The 26,984-nt window shown below is 43.6% G+C and overlaps 1 protein-coding gene across 1 annotated transcript in view; it reads left to right on the top strand.

Annotated features, from left to right (window-relative positions):
* The window catches only part of LOC126236249 (serine-threonine kinase receptor-associated protein), a 77,589-nt gene that overhangs the window by 26,964 nt on the left and 23,641 nt on the right, over positions 1-26,984 (top strand). The window contains exon 3 of the mRNA XM_049945399.1: positions 8,487-8,637. Coding sequence (XP_049801356.1) covers positions 8,487-8,637 — 151 coding nt within the window. The remainder of the gene's footprint in view (positions 1-8,486; positions 8,638-26,984) is intronic.

The following is a 26,984-nucleotide window of genomic DNA, read 5'->3' as shown; positions in this document are numbered from 1 at the left end:
GGGATGTTTCTGTAACCATTTCACCCCGTAAGAGTTTAAATATGGTACAGAGTATCATATTTCACAGGGACTTTCTTTTGCAGTCTGACGATGAGCTGTGTGCCAATTTAGAGCGGCAAGATGTACATTTCGTTTGGCGTATCCACCGGTGTCCGAGGGATAATCAGATTGCCACCAGTGCCTTCATCTTGGCATTCGAAGGTTATGCATTACCTTAGAAGGTCAAGGTGTTGGTCTACTGCTGTGATGTAGAGCCCTATACACCTCCCCCAATGTGGTGATTTAAATGCTGAAAGTTTGGCCATATGTATTTCTGCTGTGCTTCCAGCATCACATGTCGAGATTGCGGATGCCCATCACATCCCAATACTCCATGTGCCCTGCCTCCCATCTGTGTGAACTGCGGAGAGCACCATTCGCCTTGCTCGCCTGACTGTGGGATTCGCCAGAAAGAAAGGAAAATAATGGAGTGCAAGACCCTGGACTGGCTGACCTACACTGAGGCTCAGAGGAAATTTTAATGCCTACATCCTGTGTGTATGACATCATCTTACGCCACCGCTACAACAGTTCTAGCCCCATCAGCTCCACCAACCCCAGTCACCTCTCAGAGCCAGAAGACTACACCTGCTCCCTTAATGGAGGGGAGCACTTCCCTCCCTGTTGCTCCTGCACCACCTACTTTGGGAGCAACATCTCCCCCCCCCCCCTCCCCAACCATCAGGGATATCAATCCCCACTTCTGCACCAGAGAAGCGTAAGTCATCCTTGGCTCCTCTCGCTAGGAAGGGGTCCCTTCCCAGGTTTCTGCTAGTGGGAAAGATGACACCTGCCAGTGGCTGAAGAGCCCAGAAGCAGCTGGTCGTAGGGCTTCAGTCTCGGAGACTGAGTCAGTGAGGTCCTCCCAGCCAGGGAAACTCAAAGAGCAGCTAGAGAAATCCAAAAAAAAGATCCCCAAGACCAAGGGAACTGTGGTGGTACCCACACCACCGCTACCTACAAGCTCTGTGTCTGTGGATGAGGTGGAGATTCTGGCGTGTGTTGAGGACATAGATCTTGCCGGACCCTCAGACACAATGGATATACCGGGTGATCAAAAAGTCAGTATAAATTTGAAAACTTAATAAACCACAGAATGTAGATAGAGAGGTAAAAATTGACACACATGCATGGAATGACATGGAGTTTTATTAGAACCAAAAAAATACAAACGTTCAAAAAATGTCTGACAGATGGCGCTTCATCTGATCAGAATAGCAATAATTAGCATAACAAAGTAAGACAAAGCAAAGATGATGATATTTACAGGAAATGCTCAATATGTCCACCATCATTCCTCAACAATAGCTGTAGTCGAGGAATAATGCTGTGAACAACACTGTAAAGCATGTCCGGAGTTATGGTGAGGTATTGGCGTCGGATGTTGTCTTTCAGCATCCCTAGAGATGTCGGTCAATCACGATATACTTGCGACTTCAGGTAACCCCAAAGCCAATAATCGCACGGACTGAGGTCTGGGGACCTGGGTGGCCAAGTATGACGAAAGTGGTGGCTGAGCACACGATCATCACCAAACGATGCGCGCAAGAGATCTTTCACGTGCCTAGCAATACTTTTTTTTTTCTTTTTTCCTAGTAAAACCCCATGTCATTCCAAGCATGTGTGTCAATTTTTACCTCTATATCTACATTGTTCCGTGGTTTTTTAATTTTTCAAATGTAATCACCCGATAGACTGCTCATGCAATAAGTTGGTGGCAGCACGTGACCCCGAGGTGTAAACTGCCTCATTGAATTTTCCAAGCCTTCCCAGTCTCACGATGTCATCATCCTCCAGTGGAATTGCAGCAGTTTTTTCCACTGCCTGGCTGAGCTATGGCAACTGTTAAGCTTTACACGTGCTTTCTGCATTGCCCTCCAGGAAACCTTGTTCCCGGCAGTGCAGACCCTTGCCCTTCACAGCTATAGTGGATATTACAGGAACCATAGCAACTGTAATAGAGTATCAGGTGGAGTTTGCGTTTTTGTCCTAAACTCAGTCCGTGCCCCCCTTCAAACCCCTCTTGAAGCTGTGGCTGTCTGAATAAGGATGACACAGGAAATAAATGTCCACAGTGTATATCTTCCTCCAGATGGTGCAGTATCCCTGAATGTTTTAGCTGCACTGATGGATCAGCTCCCTCAACCTTTCTTACTTTTGGGAGATTTTAATGGCCATAACCCCTTGTGTGGTGGCACTGGCCGAGACAGAGGTGTTGAAACTTTACTGTCTCAGTTTGACCTCTGCACCTTAAATACTGGGGCCGCCACACATTTCAGTGTGACTCATAGTAGTTACTCAGCCAGTGATTTATCAGTTTGCAGCCCAGAACTTCTTCCATCTATCCACTGGAGAGCTCATGACAACCTGTGTGGTAGTGACCACTTCCCCATCTTCCTGTCATTGTCCCAGCATCAGGCCCACTGATGCCTGCTCAGATGGGTTTCAAACAAGGCGGACTGGGAAATTTTCACCTCTGCTGTCACCGTCGAATCTCCCCCACACGGAAACATCGATGTGATGGTTGAGCAGGTGGCTACAACAATCATTTCTGCAGCAGAAAACGCGATCCCTGGCTCTTTAGGGTGCCCCTGGTGAAAGGCAATTTCTTGGTGGTCACTGGAAGTTGCTGAAGCAATTAATGAGCGTCAGCGAGCTCTGCAGCAGCATAAGCAGCACCCTTCCCTGGAACACCTCGTAGCCTTTAAACGGCTGCGTGCCCGTGTTCACCATCTTACCAAACGATGGAAGCAGGAGTGTTGGGAGAGATAAGTCTCGACCATTGTGTGCTATACGTCAGCTTCCCAAGTCTGAGCAAGGATCAAACGTGTTTTCAGGTACCTGACCCCAAGAGGTGTTCCTGGTGTTAACATAAATGGCGTGTTATCTACCGATGCATTCGCGATTGCCGAGCACTTTGCTGAGCATTATGCTCGAGCCTCTGTATTGAAGAACTACCCCCAGCCTTTCACACTCTCAAACGGCAGCTGGCAGGGAAAGTCCTTTTGTTCACTACACGCTACATTGAATCCTGTAACACCCCATTTATAGAGTGGGAGCTCGTCATTGCCCTTGCACATTATCCTGACACTGTTCCTGGGCCAGACCAGATAGTCAGATGATTAAACATCTCTCATCTGACTACAAGTGACATCTCATCATCTTCACCCGGACCTGGTGCGATGGCATCTTTCCATTGCAATGGAGGGAGAGCTCCATCATTCCGGTGCTCAAACTCAGTCAAAACCTGCTTGATGTGGATAGCTATCAGCCTAACCAACGTTCTTTGTAAGCTGCTAGAACATATGGTATGTCGGCAGTTGGGTTGGGTCCTGGAGTCAGTTGGCCTACTGGCTCTGTGTCAAGGCAGCTTCCATCAGGGTCACTTTACCACTGATTATCTTGTGTCCCTTGAGTCCGCCATCCGAACAGTCTTTTCCAGATGCCAGCAACTGCTTGCTGTCTTTTTTTATTCATGAAAAGTGTGACACGATCTGGCGACATCGTATCCTTGCCAGTTTATGCAAGTAGGGTCTCAGAGGCCTGCTCCTGGTTTTTATCCAAAATTTCCTGTCGCTTTGTACTTTCCATGTCCAAGTTTGTGCCTCCCATAGTTCCCTCCATATCCAGGAGAATGGAGTCCCGCAGAGCTCTGTATTGAGTGTGTGTCTATTTTTAGTGGCAATTACTTGTGTAGCAGCAGCTGTAGGACCATCTGTCTCACCTTCTCTGTATGCAGCCGACTTTGTGTTTCATAGTGCTCTACCAGTACTGGTGTTGCTGACCGGCACCTACAGGGAGCCACCGACAAGGTGCAGTCATGGGCTCTAGCCCACTGTTTCCAGTTTACGGCGGCAAAGTCGTATGTTGTGCACTTCTGTCAGTGTCATACCGTTTATCTGGAACCAGAACTTTACCTTACTGACAATCCCCTCACTGTAGTGGAGACATCGATTCTTAGGACTGGTTTTCAACGCCGGTTTGACTTGGTTTCCTCACCTTTGTCAGCTTAAGCTGAAGTGCTGGCAGCACCTCAATGCCCTCTGCTGCCTGAGCAACACCAACTGGGGTGCAGATCGCTCTAAGCTGCTGCAGCTCAACAGAGCTCTTGTTCAATCCCACCTTGACTATGGGAGCCTGGTTTACGGTTCGGCAGTGCCATCAGCGCTGCGTTTCCTCGACCCAGTGCACCACTGTGGTGTTCACCTAGCGACAGGAGCTTTTAGGACGAGTCTGGTGACCAGCATCCTGGAGGAGGTCGGAGTCCCTCCATTGAAGGTTAGGTATGCACAACTGCTGGCCAGTTATGTTGCACATGTTCATAGTTCTCTTGCACATCTGAATTACCGTCTCCTTTTCCCACCCACAGCAGTTCACCTCCCAGGTCAGGGCTTCCAATCGCAGTTTGTGTCTGATCCCGTCTTTCTGAGCTGGAGTCCTTGCCTTTACCACCTATAATTGAGGTCAATTCACGTACACCTCCATAATGTACACCTAAGCTGTGACTTCGCCTGGACTTTTCACATGGACCTAAGGACTCAGTTAACCGTGCGGCTCTCCGCTTCCACTTCCTCTCGATTCTTGACATGTATTGAGGCCATGAAGTGGTTTACACCGACAGCTCGATGGCTGATGTTCACGTCGGCTTCGGGTATGTCCATGATGGACATGTTGAACAGCATTCCTTGCCCGATGGCTGCAGTGTTTTCACTGCTGAGCTGGTGGCAGTATTTTGTTCGTTCATGCCCTGGGGAGTGGTTTCTTCTGTGTACTGACTCCTTGAGCAGGCTACAAGCTGTCAACCAGTGTTACCTTCGTCATCCTTTGGTAGCGACCATCCAGGAATCCATCTATGTCCTGGAACGGTCCAGTCGTTCAGTGGTGTTTTTCTGGACCCCAGGTCACATCGGAATCCCAGGCAACAAACTTGCCGACAGGCTGGCCAAATGGGCTATGCAGAAACTGCTTATGGAGATGGGCTTCTCTGCAACTGACTTGCGTTCAGTACTACACCACAAGGTTTTGCGGCTTTACGCACAACTAACTACTTGCCATTAAGGAGACTATGAATGTGTGGAAGACCTCCTCGCAGGTCTCTTGCAGGGACTCTGTGGTTCTGTCGGCTCCGTGTCGGCCGTGCTTGGGTGAGACATGGCTACCTCCTGCGCCATGATGACCCACCTCACTGTCGCTGCGGTGCCCGGCTGACAGTGGCCCATATCTTGGTGAGTTGTCCTTCTTTGGTTGCCCTGCAACGGCCTCTTCAGTTAAGAGACTCGTTGCCATCAATTATAGCTGACAACACCTCATCGGTTAATTTCGTTTTATGTTTTATATGTGGCGGTGGGTTTTATCGTTCCATGTGTTTTCACGTGTATCCATTGTCCCTTTGTGTTCTCCACTATAATGCTTTTAGGCTGGATGCATTATTAGTAATGTTGGTTGCCCTCCTGTCGTTCTTCTGGCAACTAACATCATTGTCTGTAAGGACAGACAACATTTTTGAAGTAATACTGAAAACTTTGACAATTGTGTCAAACAGCTAGTCTGACAGCGCAAACGGTAGTGAAATATTGTAGACGTGACTACAAACAGAATCGATGCTATTACATCATCAGCAGTCACCAAAGGCAAAATGGTTATGAAAAAAGCTGAGGTCAAACTTACAGGGACTGATATCAACTTATTTAACAGACAAACTGAGAATGTTCAGTTCAGATGTGGCAAATGTGTAAAAATTGTGGTTGAAGTTTAAATATGTTATAAACCATGATCTATAGAACTACATTGCAAGTAAAGTAATAAACGACAGCAAAGAACCACCCTCATTTAATGGTACCATTTGTAGAATATCATGGGAACAGAGATGACCACTGCACCCTCACTGCAAGAGAGTTTACAGGGATGCTAAAATAAAGTTAATAGCAATGCATGCATCTGTAAGATATGCCATATCTGAAGCCTACAATTATTTTCATAATCAGATGTGATAATAGATTTATCAAAAAATGGTAGGAAGTTATGTTTATGCACAAAGTCAGTGAAAGGAACCAAACCTTCCATTCAGTTCCTCATGGAATGATCTTGTGCCGAAACTGAAGACTGCAGACAGAATACAGAATTTTTAGATTCACAATAAACAATGTATTCACAGAAGAGAATACTACCATTCCACCATTGTTTGACTGCCCCTTGGATTTACAAATGAGTTGTCTCAATATTAGCACCCATGGCATTAAAAAGAATGAAGACTACTTAAAACAGATAAGGCAACATGCCCTAGTGGATTTCACGTTAGACTTAACATTGAAGACATCACAGAATTAGCACTGTCCTAGCTTATATTTATCAAGAATCACTCTTGAAGTGAATAGTTCGTATGACTGGAAGAGTGGGGGCAGCAATCTGTAGTTGTTTGCTGATGATGCTGTGGTGTACAGTAAGGTGTTAAAGTTGAGTGACTGCAGGAAGATAAGAGATGACTTGGACAAAATTTCTAGTTAGTGTGGTAAATGGCAGATAGCTCTAAATGTCGATAAATGTAAGTTAATGTGGATGAGTAAGAACAACAAACCTGTGATGTTCGATTACAGTATTACTATTGTCCTGGTTGACTCAGTCAAGTCGTTTAAATATGTGGGCTTAATGTTGCAAAGTGATATGAAATGAAATGAGCACGAGAGAACTGTGGTAGGGAAGACAAATGGCAGACTTCGGTTTATTGGGAAAATTTTACGAAAGAGTGGTTCACCTGTAATGGACGGCTGGTGTGGCCTATTCTTGAGTACTGCTCAAATGTTTGGAATCCATACCAGGTCAGATTGAAAGAAGACATCGAAGCAATTCAGAGGTAGGCTACTATATTTATTGCCATTAGGTCTGAACAACACATAAGTGTTACGGAGATGTTTTGGGAACTCCAGTGGGAATCTCTGGGGGGAAGGTGACGTTCTTTTCAAGAAACACTATTGAGGAAATTTAGGGAACCAGCATTTGAAGCTGACTGCCACAAAATTCTACTGCTGCCAACATACAATGCGCATAAGGACCACAAAGATGAGATACAAGAAATAAGGGCTCACAAGTTTTTTCCCTCACTTTGTTTCCCAGTAGAATAGGGGAGAGAATGAATAGGAGTGATGCAGGGTGTGCTCTGCCATGCACTGTACTGTGGCTTGTGGAGTATTTTTGTAGATGTGGAATGCCAGCGAGGATGTGATGTGAAAACATTGTTCTGTGCAACACACAGGGAAAGTGTGCCCATGAAGGTAAGAATTCCCTGAATGAGTAGCTTGTACAGGAGGTTTTCATGCCACACAGTCTCATCTATATTGAAGAATAGCATCAAAGTTCTCTCAGTGCCTTGTGGCATCCATTACAACCTGGACAAGGCATAGAAGTCGACATGTTGCATGTCCTCTTACTGCAGACTGCTTCTCAGGGAGGAGTTCTTAGCTTCCATATGTTTCTGGAGTCATTTGAGGTACAGAGGTTTGAAGATTTTTAATAGTGCAGCTACCAAGCCAATTGGCTTGTAGTTTGAGGGGGAAGCAAGAGTCCTTTCCTAGCATTGGGATTATGATGACCTCACCTTGTTTGTTTCTCCATGGCTTTTGGATACTGTGCAGTGATGAAGATGCCGGTGTCTGCAAGCTTTACTATGGCAGCCATTGGCATGTACTTGGTAAGTTCATAGGTCAGCTGGTCTGCATCATCAGCTTTCCTGCAGTTAAACCACCAGAGCTGTTCCAAATGTGATGTTGTTGCCATCCTCTTGTGCAGACAAATATGTTGGAGGTATTCTCTATTAGCAGCATGTTAACTAATGGCTTTTCATTGTAGTTTGACCAATAAACTATGCCTCCACACCATTCAAAAAAGTTGATTGTATCACCTTTTTTCTGTCATAGCACCAGTTGATACTCTGCTCATAAGTGTGCAGTTGTGTGCTATGTATATGTGACAAAAATATTTTGCGACTTGTTTCCATATGGCTGTTTCATGTGTCGTTGTAGTGATATTTCATCTTTTGTGTCAGTTGCTTTGTTTTTAGTATGAAGGCTTTCACGACCGGATGACATATCTTCTGGTAAACCTTCCGGGATGTAAGGTCATGGTCCATGAAACTCTTCAGCTCCTAACGTTTCGTCCAGAGTTGCGCTGGACATCTTCAGAGGGGTTTTTCTCCTCTGGTGAGTCTTGCAAGTGAGTCGGCAAGACTCACCGGAGGAGAAACACCCCTCTGAAGATGTCCAGCGCAACTCTGGACGAAACGTTAGGAGCTGAAGAGTTTCATGGACCACGACCTTACATCCCATAAGGTTTACCAGAAGAGTTGCTTTGTTTCTCAAAATTGCTGTTTTTGTGATTTTGCTCTAATGTACGGAAATCAGTGTGTAATTATTACAGTAGTCCAATCAGTTTATTCTGTGTATTATTCCTTTCAGGTGTGGGATGCTGTTTCCGGTGAAGAAATTCATTCTTTTCAACATAATCATATTGTAAAGAGTGTTAATTTTTCTTCAGATAGTGAACTTTTTGTAACTGGTAGCAACGAAAAGCTTATCAGAGTCTTTGATCTCAACAAACCAGAAGCAAGTAAGTACTTTTTCTGTTAGTTTCATGTTCCATGGTTCATTTTGCGTGAAAAATTGCAATAGTATGGAACAAGTCATTTCACATTCACATTGGAAATTAATTTTTAAATACGGCTACATGCAGAACATTTATAAGCTTTGTTATTATTATTGTTATTATTATTATTATTATTCAGATGTGAGATAGTCATTTCTACCCACCACTTTTTACACATTACGCTAATAGAAATTCTCCTTTAACTTTGTTTTCAAATTTTACTTTGCTATCAATGGGTAAGTGACCAAAATTTGTTGCTGCGGCATTGTGCACCCCTTTTGTGTTAATGTCTGAACGTCGTTTTTACTTCTGATATTGTAATTATACACATCATTGTTCCTTTTGAATTGCAATGGATGATTTACAACGAACTTCATGAGGGAGTAAATATACTGTGAACGAGTAGAATTATTTGGAGGAAAATAGTACAGATTAAAAATTATTTCCAGTCCAGCCTTCACTTCTTTGGAAATACATCTACATCCATACTCTGCAAACTATCGCAAAGTGCATGGCAGAGGGTATGTCCCATTTTACCTGTTATTAGGATTTCTTCTTTTTCCATTTATCTATGGAGCATGGGAAGAATGATTGTTTGAATGTCTGTGTGTGTTCTCTAATTATTTTTATCTTGTCCTCACAATCCGCATGCGAGCAATATGTAGTAAGTTCCTAGAGCCTTGAAACTTTGTCAGTGGGCTTTGCTGGTATAGTTCACATCTTCAAGAATCTGCCAGTTCCATTTCTTCAGCATTACTGAATGACTCTCCCATGGGTCAAACAAACCTGTGACCATTTGTGCTGCCCTTCTCTGTATACATTCAGTATCCCTGTTAGTTCTAGTGTATGGTTCCCATACACATAAGCAACATTCTAGGTTGGGTCATATGAGTGATTTGTAAGCAACCTCCATTGTACAGCGATGGCACTTCCCCAGTACTCTACCAATAAACTAAAGTCTACCACCTACTTTATGCACAGCTGAGCTTATTTGATCATTCTATTTCATATCTGTGTAAAGTGTACACCTGGGTATTTGTGTGAGTTCGCCAATTCCAACTGTGCCTCATTGATATTATAGTCATAGGATATTCCATTGTTTTTCATTTTGTGAGGTGCACAATTTTATATTTCTGAACATTTAATCCAAGTTGCCAATCTTTGCACCAGTCTGAAATCTTAACAAGATCTGACTGAATATTTATGAAGCTTTTTTTGAAATGTTACTTCATTATAGATAACTGCATCATCTGCGAAAAGCCTGATGTTACTATTAATATTGTCTGCGGTGTAATTAATATGCAACATGAACAGCAAGGATATCAACACACTTCCCTTGTTCACACCCAAAGGTACTTCCACATCGGATGATGGATCTCCATCCGAGATAATATGCTGTGTCCTACGTACCGAAGAGTCCTCAGTCCAATCAGAAACTTCACTTGATGCCCCATACTGATAGAACTTTTAACAATAAGTGTACTTGTGATACTGAGTCAAATACTTCATGGAAATCAAGAAATACTGCAGCCATCTGACTGCCTTGATCGAAAATTTTCACTTTGTCTTGTGAGAAAAGTACAAGGCGGGTTTCACATGATGACTGTTTTGGTGAAGGCATGCTGATTGGCATGAAGGACGTTATTCTGTTCAAGGTACCTCATTAAGTTCAAGGTTGCAATATGTTCTAAGATTCTAAAACAGATCAGTGACAAGGATATTGGACAGTAGTTTTATGGATCACTCCTACTACCCTTCTTGGAGATGGGTGTTAGTTGTGCATTCTTCCAAATACAGTACACAGTTTTTTATTCAAGGAATCTTTGATAGATTATAATTAGAAGGGGGCTAATTCAGCTGCAAATTCAGTATATAATCTCATTGGGATTTCAGCTGTCTCTCAACACCACTGACACTAATACTGATTTTACTCATCTTTTCAGTAGTATAAGGATTAAATTGGGGCAATTCTCCTGGTTTTTCCTTTGTAAAGTTGTCTGTTTCTTTATATGTTTCTTTACAATGACCATGGAGCATCCCTCTGACTAAGAACTGTTGTACTGGATGCATATCTATCCAGTGGATTGCTGACTGTTCTTTTATGCTTGAGTCAGAGATCCTCTACATGCTCCTGCCGTATGCGGAAACTTTAAAGTTCCTCATTGAGATATGACGCTGTTGGTTCTTTACATGTCTGTCGTAAGTGGGGTTCTGAGCTATCTGTTATAGGTAGATTTCAGAGAAGGTATTTGGTAATGTTTCACAGGGTGTCTTCTCATGCCCACCACTAACAAAACTGTAATGATCACAGTATGATTGGGGAACTTACGTACAAGTGAACTGAGGGTTTTTCTTTTTTCCCCTAAAGTTTTTGGTTACATCAGGAGATGAGGCTGGTGGCAATAGAAAGGTCTAATTACCATTTTTTGCCCATCTGTGATACTGAGTCTTGCCCAGTCAGTCTCACATGTAGCTTCAATTTCTATCTTGGTGGATTTAAGTTCCTTGTCTACTGTGACAAGTACACCACCTCCATTTCCCATTAGCCTATCCTTTTGATAAGCACTTAAATTTTCCCCAAAAATCTCACTGCTATTAATTTCAGGTTTCAACCAGCTTTCTGTACCTAGCATTATATGAGCGCTGCTTTTCAAGAGTGCTTCGAACGCAGACACTTTGTAGTGAATGCTTTGGCAATTAACAATTAGGATTTTAATACTCATTCCCTTGAGAGGCATTTTTGTCGATCTTACACTGTTACTTCTGGGTTTCCTACAGCCATTGTTACCTAGATTGAACCGAGATTCACCTATTTTAAAAACCTTGTGTGCATCCCACACACAGTCAGCTACCTGGGTAGCAGCCTCTGATGGGTAGTGCACATCTGATCCATTTAGGTCCACCTTACAGTTCTCAACCCTATTGCTCAAGTCCAGGAAGTCGCAGCCCAGCTTGTCATAAAACTTTCGAAGTCTCTAGTTCACTCCACACACAGGACCAGAGGGCTGCAATCAGTTCTGGAGAAAATGCTGAAATTGTTAGCTTTGTTGAAATTCCTTGCACAAGGCTGTCTTCCCAACCTTCTCTGCCAGTCAGCGGAATGATCGAGGTAGGACATCAGAGCCTAGATGACAGGCATAATTTGTTGCAACGTCTGCCACAATCTGCAGTTGTTGGCACCCTTTTCTTTCAATGTCTGCCAGAATAGCCTTTTCAACGTGTTGACTGAGGCCTCCAAACATACTGAGTGCACCTGTGTCCTTTTCTGTCTCTTGCTGGTATTTCCCTAAGGGATACCATCATTAGCCATACGTGTGAACTGCTGACAATTAATAGACCCTACCTTTTTGTGTTTCCCTCTTGACACTAGATCAAATAGGTTTCACCAAAACAGTGAACAGTTCCACTGGCTCAGTTTCAGTGAAAGACAGCACCTCAGACTTGTTGGTTAGGGGGATCAGTGTAACACCCAGAGTCCTCCAAGGTCCCGTCCAAACTATGCAGGATGCCTAGATCTACCAGTCTAACGGACGAGTAATGACAGAACCTGTACTTTCTGCAGAGGAGGCAAGTTCCATAGGAGCGAATAGTACTTAAGGTACCTTTGGTACTGGTACCACATTTACAGGACTCTCGGGAGCTCTTCCAACACACCGATTCAAAGCAGCTGCTGATCATTTGACAGTAGACAGGATGATTTCCAGCTGCTTATGAATGTCAACCAACTGATCCTGTGTTTGAGAAGAGCATTCACAATGGGACTGCACTTTGGCTGGTGCAAGTGAACAAATAACCATATACTAAGCCTGCTAATTCTTTTATATCTGTTGAGGAAAAAAATTGCTAATTTTCTAAAAGGAGCATTTACTGAAAACAAGATTTCTATTAAGGCAACAGAAAAACTTGTGGTAAAAATTACTAATTTCCTAAAACTTTTTGAAGTTGATTGCAGTTATTAGCAAACTCAAAAATAGAATAATTTTATGATATATATATCATATGCTTGTGTCTGTTTATGTGTGGATGGAGATATATGTGTGTGTGCGAGTGTATACCTGTCCTTTTTTTCCCTTAAGGTAAGTCTTTCCGCACCCGGGATTGGAATGACTCCTTACCCTCTCCCTTAAAACCCACATCCTTTCGTCTTTCCTTCTCCTTCCCTCTTTCCTGACGAAGCAACCGTTGGTTGCGAAAGCTTGAAATTCTGTGTGTGTGTTTGTGTGTTTTTTATTGTGTCTATCTACCAGCGCTTTCCCGTTTGGTGAGTCATGGAATCTTTGTTTTTAATATATATGGTTATAATAGAGGGAAACATTCCACGTAGGAAAAATATATCTAAAAACAAAGATGATGTTGACTTACCAAATGAAAGTGCTGGCAGGTCGACAGACACACAAACAAACACAAACATACACACAGAATTCAAGCTTTCGCAACAAACTGTTGCCTCATCAGGAAAGAGGGAAGGAGAGGGAAAGACGAAAGGATGTGGGTTTTAAGGGAGAGGGTAAGGAGTCCTTCCAATCCCGGGAGCAGAAAGACTTACCTTAGGGGGAAATAAGGACGGGTATACACTCGCTCGCGCGCACACACACACACACACACACACACACACACACACACACACACATTTGTAAAGCACACACACACACACACACACACACACACACATATTTGTAAAGGCAAAGAGTTTGGGCAGAGATGTCAGTCGAGGCGGAAGTACAGAGGCCTCACACAAAGGAAAATTCTGAAGTTGGCTTTTTTCATATAAATAAACGTTTGGGTGACATGGATTTTTTTACTTAACTGTTTCTGTCCCAGCATCTACACTGATGTGCCAGAGAACAACACTCCAGCATGAGTTTATCTCGGTCAAATCTAGAAAGATGTGTGGAACCAACAATGCACATTTTTTGCTTGTTGCAGCTAACAATGCAATAGTGTTTCATTATGATGATAGGAAATAATGGTTGCATTAATTTTGTATACTTTTCAATTTATGGTAGAGATTCTAACAGTTAGTAGGTAGTATTGTACTTAATCTATAACCTAAGAAAACTGGTAGGATGGATAGTGGTCTCCTGAACTGATGCTGTCTTTTAAGCAATGCATTGTTTACGCACAGTCATTCATTCTGAAATGACATTTTTTTCTTTTTTAGTTGTTGGTGCCAGTATCATCCTATAATTGAAAGAAGCTTCAAAATTTAAAGCCAAAATCACAATTTCCTACAATACTAGATCATCTTTGGTTGTAAGCCATTTTGGCTAATGTAGGTCTTTGTTGGTACATATATCAGACCCACATCTTTGTTCTAGCATAAATTACAGTAAATTGGTTATCAGCAACTTCCATTGTTACTGATAGTGTTATCTCCGACACATGCATTTACTCAACTTCACAACATCGTGTCAAGTGGTTTAAATTTGCAAGTGACTCACTTTCAAAATGGCTGTAAAGTAATCATCTGAAATATTGTAAGAGAAAATAATACTATCCTGGATGCATGCCTGAAAGTTGGCGAACTATTCAAGGAACTCTCATTTAGTTTACTCATTAGATAATCAGAGAATGAATGTATCATGTCCGAAGTTCTCACTGTAGTTGTGGGCACTCTGCTAAGAAACTAACCAGTGAGAGTAGCCAGAACTTACTAAGTAGTAGGATGGAGATTCTCCATTGAATTCAGGCTACACTAAGAAACAATTTTCTCTCACCACATGACTTAAAGAGATGTCCCTGGAAAAAGCTGACATCTGTAAATCAATAGTAGTGTATGGAGACCAGGAACAGTGATTGTTGAGTGCACTGTAATTAGTCTAATCTTGTCTGCTGTCACAGTGGGAGCACCACAATAGGGAATTGCAGTATGTGTGTACAGTAAATCCCCTTTTTACTCTTTTCAGTTACTGACCCAAAAAGTGTAAAATTCAGGAAAACTAGGGAAACACACAAACTGAAAAATGAATAAACTACTCTTACTGTCATTCTATTTTTCAAAATATGAAATTAAAACTTTTTGCGTATTTCAAATTATGTGAAATAATTGTTTTTCTTTCTAACAGCAATGAGGTTTGTTCTGTCATGAAACCACATTAAAAAGATATTCGTGTTGTGAGACTCATTATTGATAACCATTACAAAATTATGATAAGTAAAACTTGTAACACAATAATGGTTATAACTCTCAAGTTAGCAGTCTTTGTAAACAGAGAATAGTGGGCATGAAATGTACAGCTTTTTGCTGACAAGGAGGTTACCTGGTTAAGGGATGTCCTAGGTGAAAAAGAGGTCAGAAATTGTCATCATGTTACATGGCATCTGGAGGAGGAATGTTTGTCTGACATCAGGTTGTACCAACCTGAGACTGCACACACAGTATTCCACACAGAAGTAACAATTTGTGGAAGCCCATTATAGAGACAGCTGTCTTCAAAAGTGGTGTTTATTTGCATGACTGTGACATTAAATTAAAACTGTTGAAGTAAAATGCAGTGGGCAGAAAGGTGGTTACTGCTAGAGTCACTATCATCAGATCGTGATTATTTTTAAGGCAATAACTCATACTTCCGCTACCTTCCATATGCTGCAAACCTGTAACACAGGTGGCCATGACCCAGCACATTGACAATGAAAATCTAGCTTACTGCACTAATGCTATGTTACATGATCAACAGTTTTGTGTATAGTCTGCATTTTCTGCTTTGATCCAAGACTGACTTTGAGCAGGAATACAATGCACTGTTTGCAGAAATCTGTGTGGAAATCAATGTTAAAGCTTGTGATAACACCAAAGAAAACTTAAAATTGCAGAAAATGTTGTAACATGGGATCATTAATGACAGGAAAGCATTACGTTAAGGAGAATAAGACTTCTTCTGGGACTGACAAAAATAACGTAAAAAGTGAGAAAACATAAAGTACAGGAACGTAAAAATGGCGTTTTACTGTATTCAGAGGTTCTTGGAACTTTGTAATCAGGCTGTTGTGGGATAGCTCACATCTATCTTCAAGGGTGTATCACTTCCAATTTTTCAGCAGCAGTGTGCCAGTCTTCTGCAGCTCAAACAAACCTGTGACTATTCATGATAGCCTCCTTTGTACACTTTCAATATCCCCTGGTAGTCCTGTTCAGGACTGGCGCCACATACTTCAGCAGTATTTTAGGATGGGTTGTGAGAGTGGTTTGAAAGCAATCTCCAGCGGGACTAGTTTTTTTCCTAGTGTCTTACTGATGAACAGTAGTCTGCCATACACCTTGCTTACTGCTGGGCCTGTGTGTTCATTTCGTTTCATGTCCATATGAAATGTTGCGCACAGCTATTTGTGAGTTGAATGATTCAATCAGTGACCTCAGTAGTCATTAGACATCCTGAGAGAGCAGAATGGGGCGCTCCGCAGAGCTCAAGGACTTCGAACGTGGTCAGATGATTGGTGATCACTTCCGTCATACATCTGTATGCGAGATTTCCACACTCCTAAACATCCCTAGGTCCACTGTTTCCGATGTGATAGTGAAGTAGAAACGTGAAGGGACACGTACAGCACAAAAGTGTACAGGTCGACCTCGTCTGTTGACTGACAGAACGCTGACAGTTGAAGAGGGTTGTAATGTGTAATAGGCAGACGTCTATCCAGACCATCACACAGGAACTCCAAACTACATCAGGATACATTCCAAGCACTATGGCAGTTAGGTGGGAGGTGAGAAAACTTGGATTTCATGGTCGAGCAGCTGCTCATAAGCCAATTACACCTGTAAATGTCAAATGACACCCCGCTTGGTGTAAGGACTATAAACATTGGACAGTTGAACAGTGGAAATATGTTGTGTGGAGTGCCGAATCGCGGTACACAATATGGCAATCCGATGGCAGGGTGTGGGTATGGCGAATGCCCGGTGATCATCATCGTGTGTAGTGCCAACAATAAAATTCGGAGGCGGTTGTGTTATGGTGTGGTCGTGTTTTTCATGTAGGGGGCTTGCACCCCTTGTTGTTTTGCATGGCACTATCAAAGCACAGGCCTACATTGATGTTTTAAGCACTTTCTTGCTTCCGACTAGTGAAGAGCAATTCAAGGATGGCGATTGCATCTTTCAACATGATTGAGCATCTGTTCATAATGCATGGCCTGTGGTGGAGTGGTTACATGACAATAACATCCCTGTAATGGAGTGGCCTGCTCAGAGTCCTAACCTAAAACCTAGAGAACACCTTCGGAATGTTTTGGAACTTCGACTTCATACCAGGCATCACTGATTGACATTGATGCCTCTTCTCAATGCACCACCCTGTGAAGAATGGGCTACCATTCCCCAGCCTTCCAGTACCTGATGGAACATATGCTTGCTAGATTGGAAGGTGTCATCAAGGCTAAGGGTGTGAGGGTGAGCCAACACTATATTGAATTCCAGCATTACCAATGGAGGATGCCACGAACTTGTAAGTCATTTTCAGCCAGGTGTCCGAATACTTTTGATCACATAATGTATCAAAAGCAGACTGAATAATTGTTTTTTTTTTTTTTTTTAAAAAAAAAGGCAGTAAGCCTACTTCATTACAGACAACTCCATCATCTGTGTAAAGTCTGAGGTTGCTATTAACTTTTTTGCTAGATCAAGACCACAAGAGACAATAAAATATATGTTGCAAGTTACTGATAGGGACTGTGCTTGATTTGAAATATACTAATTTCATATTGGTCCCCACAATTTCTGAAATGATCACTGACACTATACTTTCTTTTAGGAGAAAAATTTAGCATGCCTTCATTGTCTTGCTGAAACTGTTAGCAATTTGCACAATAAGATTGAGTGGCCAGCATTTTGGAACCTGCTAACTTTGCTAAAGAAGCTTAAGTGGTAGCATACACAATAAAAAAAGAGGTAAAGCTTCTTAGTCAGTAATTATTATTTTATTTTCATGAAAATTTTCCTTCTTGATAAATAAAACTTACTTTACATGTGAGCAGCCCTTGTAACGTACTAGAAAGGTTTATTTGCATTTAGTGGGCTCATATCACATACATGTTTTGGATTGTAATGCTGCTGTTTATGGGTTGGATTGACTTTTGTTAAAGAAAGTACATTACACTGCAGCACATAGTTTTCAATTGAGTCACATTTATTGAAACACAATTAAGATTTTATGATCATCAGCTTTATAACGGTCAGGAGTTTCAGCATTTAAAACAGATCAACAAACAATGTCACATTCAATTGGTGGCAGACTAAATCACATTTGCATGGATATGGAGCATTTAGATACTTCTTCCACATAGATCTCTCTTCCAGTATCTGATTATATGTTGCTGCGAATGGTTTACATAGTTCTGTATAATTTGACTATCAAACTCTTAAGTTACAAATTATCACACCTTTTGAATGACAGCGATTGTGAGTTGTTAGCAGGTTGGATGCACAACTCTACTCAACAAGTAGTGTATCCACTAAGGATCAGTGTACCTCCTACCTATTCCTACTTTCAAAATTCATCTGATCCCAGATTCCTGGCCTAGTCTTCGCAGCATTGGATGAAATCCTACTTTTGTGAAACAAATACTAACAAAGAGATAGAGGGGCTGGCCAGTACTTACCTCAGCTCAGTACAGCCGATAGATACACAAAAACAGAACCGAAAATTTACGTTCCTAGCTTTCGGAACAAATGTTCCTTCATCAGGGAAGAGAGAGGGGAAAGAAAGGGAAGAAGGGAAAGTGGATCCAGTTACTCATAACCCAGGTCATGAAGCAACAGGGAAAGGAAAACAGGGAGGGTAGCAAGGATGGAGGCATGGTTGTCAGAGGGAAGCCAAAGATATTCTACTGTAAGTACTGTGCCAGCTTCAAACCAAAGAGGATGCATACAGAAGTAAAGAGGTATACAGTATAAAGATAAACACAACTATGTAGGATGAAAAGATGCGTGAATGGCTAAAGAGGAAAGGGAAAGAGGAGAAGACTGAAGAGTAAATGGGAGTGAGGTTGTTTAACGTAGGTTCAGTCCAAGGGGATGGCGGGATGAAAGGATGTGTTGGAGTGCAAGTTCCCATTTCCGCAGTTCAGAGGGACTGGTGTTGGGTGGGAGAAGCCAAATGGCACATACGGTGTAGCAGGTTCCTAGGTCCCTAGAATTATGCTGGAGGGCATGCTCCGCTACTGGGTATTGGACATCTCCTAGGCGGACATTTCGTCTGTGTCTGTTCATGCGCTCAGCCAGTTTAGTTGTTGTCATACCGATGTAAAAGGCTGTGCAGTGCAGGCATGTCAGCTGATAAATGACGTGTGTAGTTTCACACGTGGCCCTGCCTTGAATTGTGTATGTTTTACCAGTAGTGGGGCTGGAGTAGGTGATTGTGGGGGGATGCATGGGGCAGGTTTTGCAGCGGGGTCGGTTACAGGGGTAGGAACCGCTGGGTAGAGAAGGTAGTCTGGGAATATTGTAGGGTTTAACAAGGATGTTACGGAGGTTAGGGGGGGCGACGAAAGGAAACTCTGGGTGGTGTGGGGAGAATTTTGTCAAGGGATGATCTCATGTCAGGGGTTGACTTGAGAAAGTCATATCCCTGGCGGCGTAATTTGTTGACGTATTCGAGGCCAGGATAATATTGGGTGACAAGGGGGATGCATCTGTGTGGTCTGGGGGTAGGAACATTGTTGTTAGACAGGGAGGACTGTATTGCTCGGGAGATCTGTTTGTGGACCTGAGCCCCGTACTCCTACCTTCTACCTATTACCCAAAATCCACAAGGAGAACCATCCTGGCCGTCCCATTGTAGCAGGCTTCAAAGCCCCAACAGTACGTATCTCAGCTCTGGCAGACCAACACCTCCAACCTATCACCCGCACACTCCCATGCTACATCAAAGACACAAACCACTTCCTAGAACGCCTCAAATCCATTCCCACTCCTCTCCCACCTGAAACCTTTCTTGTCACCATAGATGCTACATCCCTTTACACAAACATCCCACATACCCATGGTCTCTCTGCCCTTGAGCACTACCTCTCCCAACACCCACCCGAAGATCTTCCAAAAACATCGTTCCTTATCACACTTACCAACTTCATCCTAACCCATAATTACTTCACTTTTGAAGGCCAGACCTACAAACAAATCAGGGGAACAGCCATGGGAACAAGGATGGCTCCGTCCTATGCTAACCTCTTCATGGGCCGCATGGAGGAGGCTTTCCTGAAGACCCAACAGCTGCTTCCCCTGGCCTGGTATAGGTTTATAGATGACATCTTTGTGGTCTGGACTCATGGTGAAGAAACACTCCTTAATTTCCTCCATAATCTCAACTCCTTTTCGAATCTGAATTTCGCCTGGTCCTTCTCCAAAACCCAAGCCACCTTCCTGGATGTTGACCTTCATCTTGTTGAAGCTCACATCCACACCTCTGTCCATATCAAACCCACAAACAAACAACAGTACCTTCACTTTGATAGCTGCCATCCATTCCACATCAAACGTTCCCTTCCCTACAGCCTAGGTATTCGTGGCAAACGTATCTGCTCCAGTGATGAATCCCTCAACAATTACACCAATAACCTGACCAGTGCTTTCCTCTCCCGCAACTATCCTGCAGACCTTGTCCACAAACAGATCTCCCGAGCAATACATTCCTCCCCGTCCAACAGCAATGTTCCTACCCCCAGACCACACAGAAGCATCCCCCTTGTCACCCAATATTATCCTGGCCTTGAATACATCAACAAATTACTCCGCAAGGGATTTGACTTTCTCAAGTCAACCTCTGAAATGAGATCATCCCTTGACAAAATTCTCCCCACACCACCCAGAGTTTCCTTTCGTCGCCCCCCTAACCTCTGTAACATCCTTGTTAAACCCTACAATATTCCCAGACTACCTTCTCTACCCAGCGGTTCCTACCCCTGTAACCGACCCTGCTGCAAAACCTGCCCCATGCATCCCCCCACAACCACCTACTCCAGCCCTGCTACTGGTAAAACATACACAATTCAAGGCAGGGCCACGTGTGAAACTACACACATCATTTATCAGCTGACATGCCTGCACTGCACAGCCTTTTACATCGGTATGACAACAACTAAACTGGCTGAGCGCATGAACGGACACAGATGAAATGTCCGCCTAGGAGATGTCCAATACCCAGTAGCGGAGCATGCCCTCCAGCATAATTCTAGGGACCTAGGAACCTGCTACACTGTATGTGCCATTTGGCTTCTCCCACCCAACACCAGTCCCTCTGAACTGCGGAAATGGGAACTTGCACTCCAACACATCCTTTCATCCCGCCATCCCCTTGGACTGAACCTACGTTAAACCACCTCACTCCCATTTACTCTTCAGTCTTCTCCTCTTTCCCTTTCCTCTTTAGCCATTCACGCATCTTTTCATCCTACATAGTTGTGTTTATCTTTATACTGTATACCTCTTTACTTCTGTATGCATCCTCTTTGGTTTGAAGCTGGCACAGTACTTACAGTAGAATATCTTTGGCTTCCCTCTGACAACCATGCCTCCATCCTTGCTACCCTCCCTGTTTTCCTTTCCCTGTTGCTTCATGACCTGGGTTATGAGTAACTGAATCCACTTTCCCTTCTTCCCTTTCTTTCCCCTCTCTCCTCCCTGATGAAGGAACATTTGTTCCGAAAGCTAGGAACGTAAATTTTCGGTTCTGTTTTTTGTGTATCTATCGGCTGTACTGAGCTGAGGTAAGTACTGGCCAGCCCCTCTATCTCTTTGTTAGTATTTGTTTCACATCTTTATATGAGATTTTCCATTAATCATTTAGATCACCTATATGAAATCCTACTTTTATCAATAAAGTCAACTGCAAGTACACTCCTGGAAATGGAAAAAAGAACACATTGACACCGGTGTGTCAGACCCACCATACTTGCTCCAGACACTGCGAGAGGGCTGTACAAGCAATGATCACACGCACGGCACAGCGGACACACCAGGAACCGCGGTGTTGGTCGTCGAATGGCGCTAGCTGCGCAGCATTTGTGCACCGCCGCCGTCAGTGTCAGCCAGTTTGCCGTGGCATACGGAGCTCCATCGCAGTCTTTAACACTGGTAGCATGCCGCGACAGCGTGGACGTGAACCGTATGTGCAGTTGACGGACTTTGAGCGAGGGCGTATAGTGGGCATGCGGGAGGCCGGGTGGACGTACCGCCGAATTGCTCAACACGTGGGGCGTGAGGTCTCCACAGTACATCGATGTTGTCGCCAGTGGTCGGCGGAAGGTGCACGTGCCCGTCGACCTGGGACCGGACCGCAGCGACGCACGGATGCACGCCAAGACCGTAGGATCCTACGCAGTGCCGTAGGGGACCGCACCGCCACTTCCCAGCAAATTAGGGACACTGTTGCTCCTGGGGTATCGGCGAGGACCATTCGCAACCGTCTCCATGAAGCTGGGCTACGGTCCCGCACACCGTTAGGCCGTCTTCCGCTCACGCCCCAACATCAAGCAGCCCGCCTCCAGTGGTGTCGCGACAGGCGTGAATGGAGGGACGAATGGAGACGTGTCGTCTTCAGCGATGAGAGTCGCTTCTGCCTTGGTGCCAATGATGGTCGTATGCGTGTTTGGCGCCGTGCAGGTGAGCGCCACAATCAGGACTGCATACGACCGAGGCACACAGGGCCAACACCTGGCATCATGGTGTGGGGAGCGATCTCCTACACTGGCCGTACACCACTGGTGATCGTCGAGGGGACACTGAATAGTGCACGGTACATCCAAACCGTCATCGAACCCATCGTTCTACCATTCCTAGACCGGCAAGGGAACTTGCTGTTCCAACAGGACAATGCACGTCCGCATGTATCCCGTGCCACCCAACGTGCTCTAGAAGGTGTAAGTCAGCTACCCTGGCCAGCAAGATCTCCGGATCTGTCCCCCATTGAGCATGTTTGGGACTGGATGAAGCGTCGTCTCACGCGGTCTGCACGTCCAGCACGAACGCTGGTCCAACTGAGGCGCCAGGTGGAAATGGCATGGCAAGCCGTTCCACAGGACTACATCCAGCATCTCTACGATCGTCTCCATGGGAGAATAGCAGCCTGCATTGCTGCGAAAGGTGGATATACACTGTACTAGTGCCGACATTGTGCATGCTCTGTTGCCTGTGTCTATGTGCCTGTGGTTCTGTCAGTGTGATCATGTGATGTATCTGACCCCAGGAATGTGTCAATAAAGTTTCCCCTTCCTGGGACAATGAATTCACGGTGTTCTTATTTCAATTTCCAGGAGTGTATATCAGAATCTTTGAACATTATACAGTTTGCAATTACCATTCCAGTAAACAATGCATACACGTTAGAAGCTACCATCAGTTATTGATTACTCTATTGTCACATTTGAAAGTTTTGACTTCACTTAATACCGAGAATGTGGCAACACTTCAATTTCCTCTAACAAAGTGTACTTTTCCAACTTTGTACCTGCTTACTTTCTAGTTCAGTTTTATGTACACTGGTTTTAACTACATTAAATTTCTTTACTTCATTGTAAATTGCAAACGTTCTACATTCCTGATGAACTTAGACAATCTTTTCATGCACTACTTGTACTAACAACTTCAACTACATCAGCATTTAGGTTCTCAACTCTATCTATATGCTTTGCATTGGAAATCATCTTATTAATTCAGTAAAGCCCCATTTTAACAAATCTTTGGGAACTCAGATATTTCTTCCTTGAATAAGGTTTTCCGTAAATGGGGTTTTTGCCACAGCACATGGAAAGAGTGATGAAGAATCATAATTCAGGCATTAGGTGATGAAAATGCTATTTAATTACAAAATTGCCAATATCCTTGGCTACAAATTTAAATGTAGTAAATACAAAATTGACATTTTTCGCAGAACATGTCCTTTATTTTTTTGAAAAAATCAGAATGTCCTGTTTTTGTTCTTCCAGCATAGTGCAGTGAAAGAAGTTGCTGCTCTAGCTCGTTGATATTAGTCAGAATTTATTTGTTTACATTAAGAGAGGAAAAGAAATTCCTGACAGCATCAGTTCCCTGTGCAGCAGCAACAAAACTTGATGCAACACTCTCCCTTTTCTCTTTTTGGTCATTGTCATTGGGAGCTCCTACCAGTGTTTCTTCATAAGCACTTCATTAGCATCAATCTCAGGTATAAAAGTCAGGGCATCATCATTACTACGTGCTGGAATGTTGCATTTTTAGATACTCCAGCCTTCTTCTGGAACAGTGTTGTCTTCTGCAGCAACTTTAGTGGCACAGCCATCCTTTGTGGAACAATTTAACAGTCTGTTGTGTCACAGAATTTCGTGCAGCAACAAATCTATGCCTGTAGAAGTCTTGAGACTCATCATTTCCTTACTCTCAAAGAATGAAACTGACTGATGCACAAGTGCTACTCTGTATTTGGCGTTAACAGAGTAGTGTGTATTATACGTAGATCCAGAGTCTGCATATGACTTGTGCCGTTCAGAGAAAAACACATACATTCCTCAGGAATTGTTCCATGGGATGTATAGGGCATTAGTCAAGGAGTCAAATTCCTTCCTGTTGCACCCATTGTGGCATCTAAATGCCTGCAAAAGTCATAAAGATTCCATCTCCAGTGTCTGCTCTTGTACTCAAAAGTATAAAGCAGCATTTTTATGTTTTGGAAACACCTGGGAATTAACACAACATTCTACTTACATCACTATTTACACAGAATAGCATCATACCTCTCTTTACCTTTTTTCTTTACCTCTGTGGCATTTTTGTCCATTAATGGAATATGATTTTGCAGGAAATAAATTATCAAAGAAGGCAGTTCCATCAGTGTTGAAAACTTATCTGGGCTCATAGACCTGCATCAATCATGGCAACGTAATGTTCTTCCAATAGTTCACACCTCTTATGGCGAGAGCCTCTCACTCCACTTAAACTTCCGAATGACAGATTATGATGTTCTTTAAAACGATTCAATGAGCTATTAGATGTGCCATAATTTTCAGTGTTGATCTTCAGAGCAATTTCACAAACCTTCTCTCGCAGTATGTTCCCACTTCTAGGAGTGCTTCTACTTCTTGAAACCACACTAGAAGAATATCTTCCATGTCATTAAATGTAGACTACTGAGTGCCCCTCCTTTTTGGATCCGTAGGAATTGTTAGGTTCGTCATCTAAGAATCCTTCCTTATTTTTGAATATGCTGCACATGTAGACGGCACTATATCTTATTTCTTTGCCATGTTGGAAATATTTGATAAGATTATCATTTACGATGCAGATAATCATCAACTTTTGTTGAGTTGTTAACTTCCAACATTTGAAGGCCATAACTCCACAAAATTAAAATTGAAAACTTCAACATTTCCGTAAACAAACAATTACACTTATTGTTCTGTGTACTTCAGACTCTAGAGGTGGGTCATCGAGTTAACAGACCAGATTCACTCGGGTTCAGGGGTTTTCAGGTCACCTCGAACTAGATTGTTACCAGCTTGAGTTGTGTTTGCGCGGTTCACAGCGGCCGCCACTCTAGATGACGGTTTTGTGCGAGGTTGGAGTTCACCACTGTCTTCCAGACTGAATCAAAGTTGAACAGAATTAAGTCTATGCCTGCAAAATGGAATATCACTATCTGTGAACTATAAAAGTACAGTAGCTTATTATTATTTATTTTGTTTCATCAAACTTCGTGAAGCTTTTTTGTGTTTGTGTGTGTGTGTGTGTGTGTGTGTGTGAGAGAGAGAGAGAGAGAGAGAGAGAGAGAGAGAGAGAGAGAGAGAGAGAGAGTACAAGGGATCTATATAGAAACATTAATGTTGTGACTGAGGGAACTCCCCCACCGCCAGACCGGGGGTTCGAATAGGCCTGAGATATTCTTGCCTGTTGTAAGAGGTGACTAAAAGGAGTCGCACGTGTTTCAGCCTTTATGTGATGGTTCCCTGTAGGATTTGACCCACATTTTTCAAAATTTTACCGAAGAGCTAGCCAATTGGGTAAGGGCACCTTACATGGTGCATCATGTCCATCATGTGCTGAGGCCTTGCGCATCCGTCGTCGACGTGGATCTGCACTTCCGCTTGTTCTACAGCTGTTGGGCGAGACCATCCTCCTGGGTGTGTTTTCCTCCATCCTCTGTGCAGTATTGCTTTCTGCGCTGTCGACGATAATGGACTCATTAGCTCATTTGCGCCTGATATCCAGCACGGTAGCCAGTCCGTTGTGTTGGGGCATCCACGTACCCTGTTGGTTGTAGCTGCACACACAGGGATCGCTCTGCTGATGGCTCCGCCATTAACTCCCCATGTATGCCAAGGAGTAGATGCCTGTCACCCTGGGGCATTGGGACTCCCGGCAGTGGGCATCCTGCCAGGTTGCCTTTGCTACAGCTGTCTGGCACTCGTGGAGAGGGCCCCTGGTCGGAGTGGGTGGTATCAGGGCAGTTGACACGCTATAAAGTGTAGTATGTCATCTCTTGCTGGTGGTCGAACACCAGCAGTCTCTAAGCAGTCAAGGTTTAACTTCAATGCTAAGAAATATGACCCCAAATTGTCCCCCTCCCCCTGGCCACACCATGGGTGGAATGCTAGACGAAGAATGGCAGCGAAGCTTATTCACCCCGGTATCTCGTATGTACGAGAGTTGATGGAGAATCTTTCTTGTCAATGAAACCTCAGTTTCAGCACTTAGAGAACAATTTTGGGGAGGTGGAGGGCTTGTCCAAAATGCGGTCAGGATCAGTCTTTATCAAAACAGCATCCTCTGCCCAGTCATGGGCATTACTCACCTGTGACAAGCTGGGGCATGTTTCTGTTTCCAACATACCCCATTGGAGCTTAAATATGGTTCAGGGTATCATATTTCACAGAGACCTTCTTTTGCAGTCCGAAGACAAGCTGCGCGCCAATTTAGAGAAGTGAGGTGTCCATTTTGTTCGGTGTGTCCACTGGGGTCTGAAGGATAATCAGGTTGCCACCAGTGCCTTCATCTTGGCCTTCGAGGGTGACACATTACCCTAGAAGGTCAAGGCGATGTTCTACCATTGTGACGTAAAGCCTTATATCCCTCCCCCAATGCGGTGCTTTAAGTACTGGAAGTTCGGCCATATGTCTTCCCGCTGTACTTAGAGCATCACCTGTTGGGATTGTGGACGTCCTTCACATCCCGATACTCCCTGTGCTCCACCTCCCATCTGTGTCAACTGCGGAGAGCACCATTCAACTTGCCTGACAGACTACAGGATTCTCCAGAAAGAAAGAAAAATAATGTAGTAAAAGAACTAGGACCGACTGACCTACACTGAGGCTAAGAGAAAATATGAGAGGCAACATCCTGTGCATAT

Source organism: Schistocerca nitens, chromosome 2, assembly GCF_023898315.1.
Source record: "Schistocerca nitens isolate TAMUIC-IGC-003100 chromosome 2, iqSchNite1.1, whole genome shotgun sequence".
NCBI lineage: Eukaryota > Metazoa > Arthropoda > Insecta > Orthoptera > Acrididae > Schistocerca > Schistocerca nitens.
Note: the sequence above shows the minus strand (reverse complement) of the source record. Positions and strands in the feature narration are given on the sequence as shown.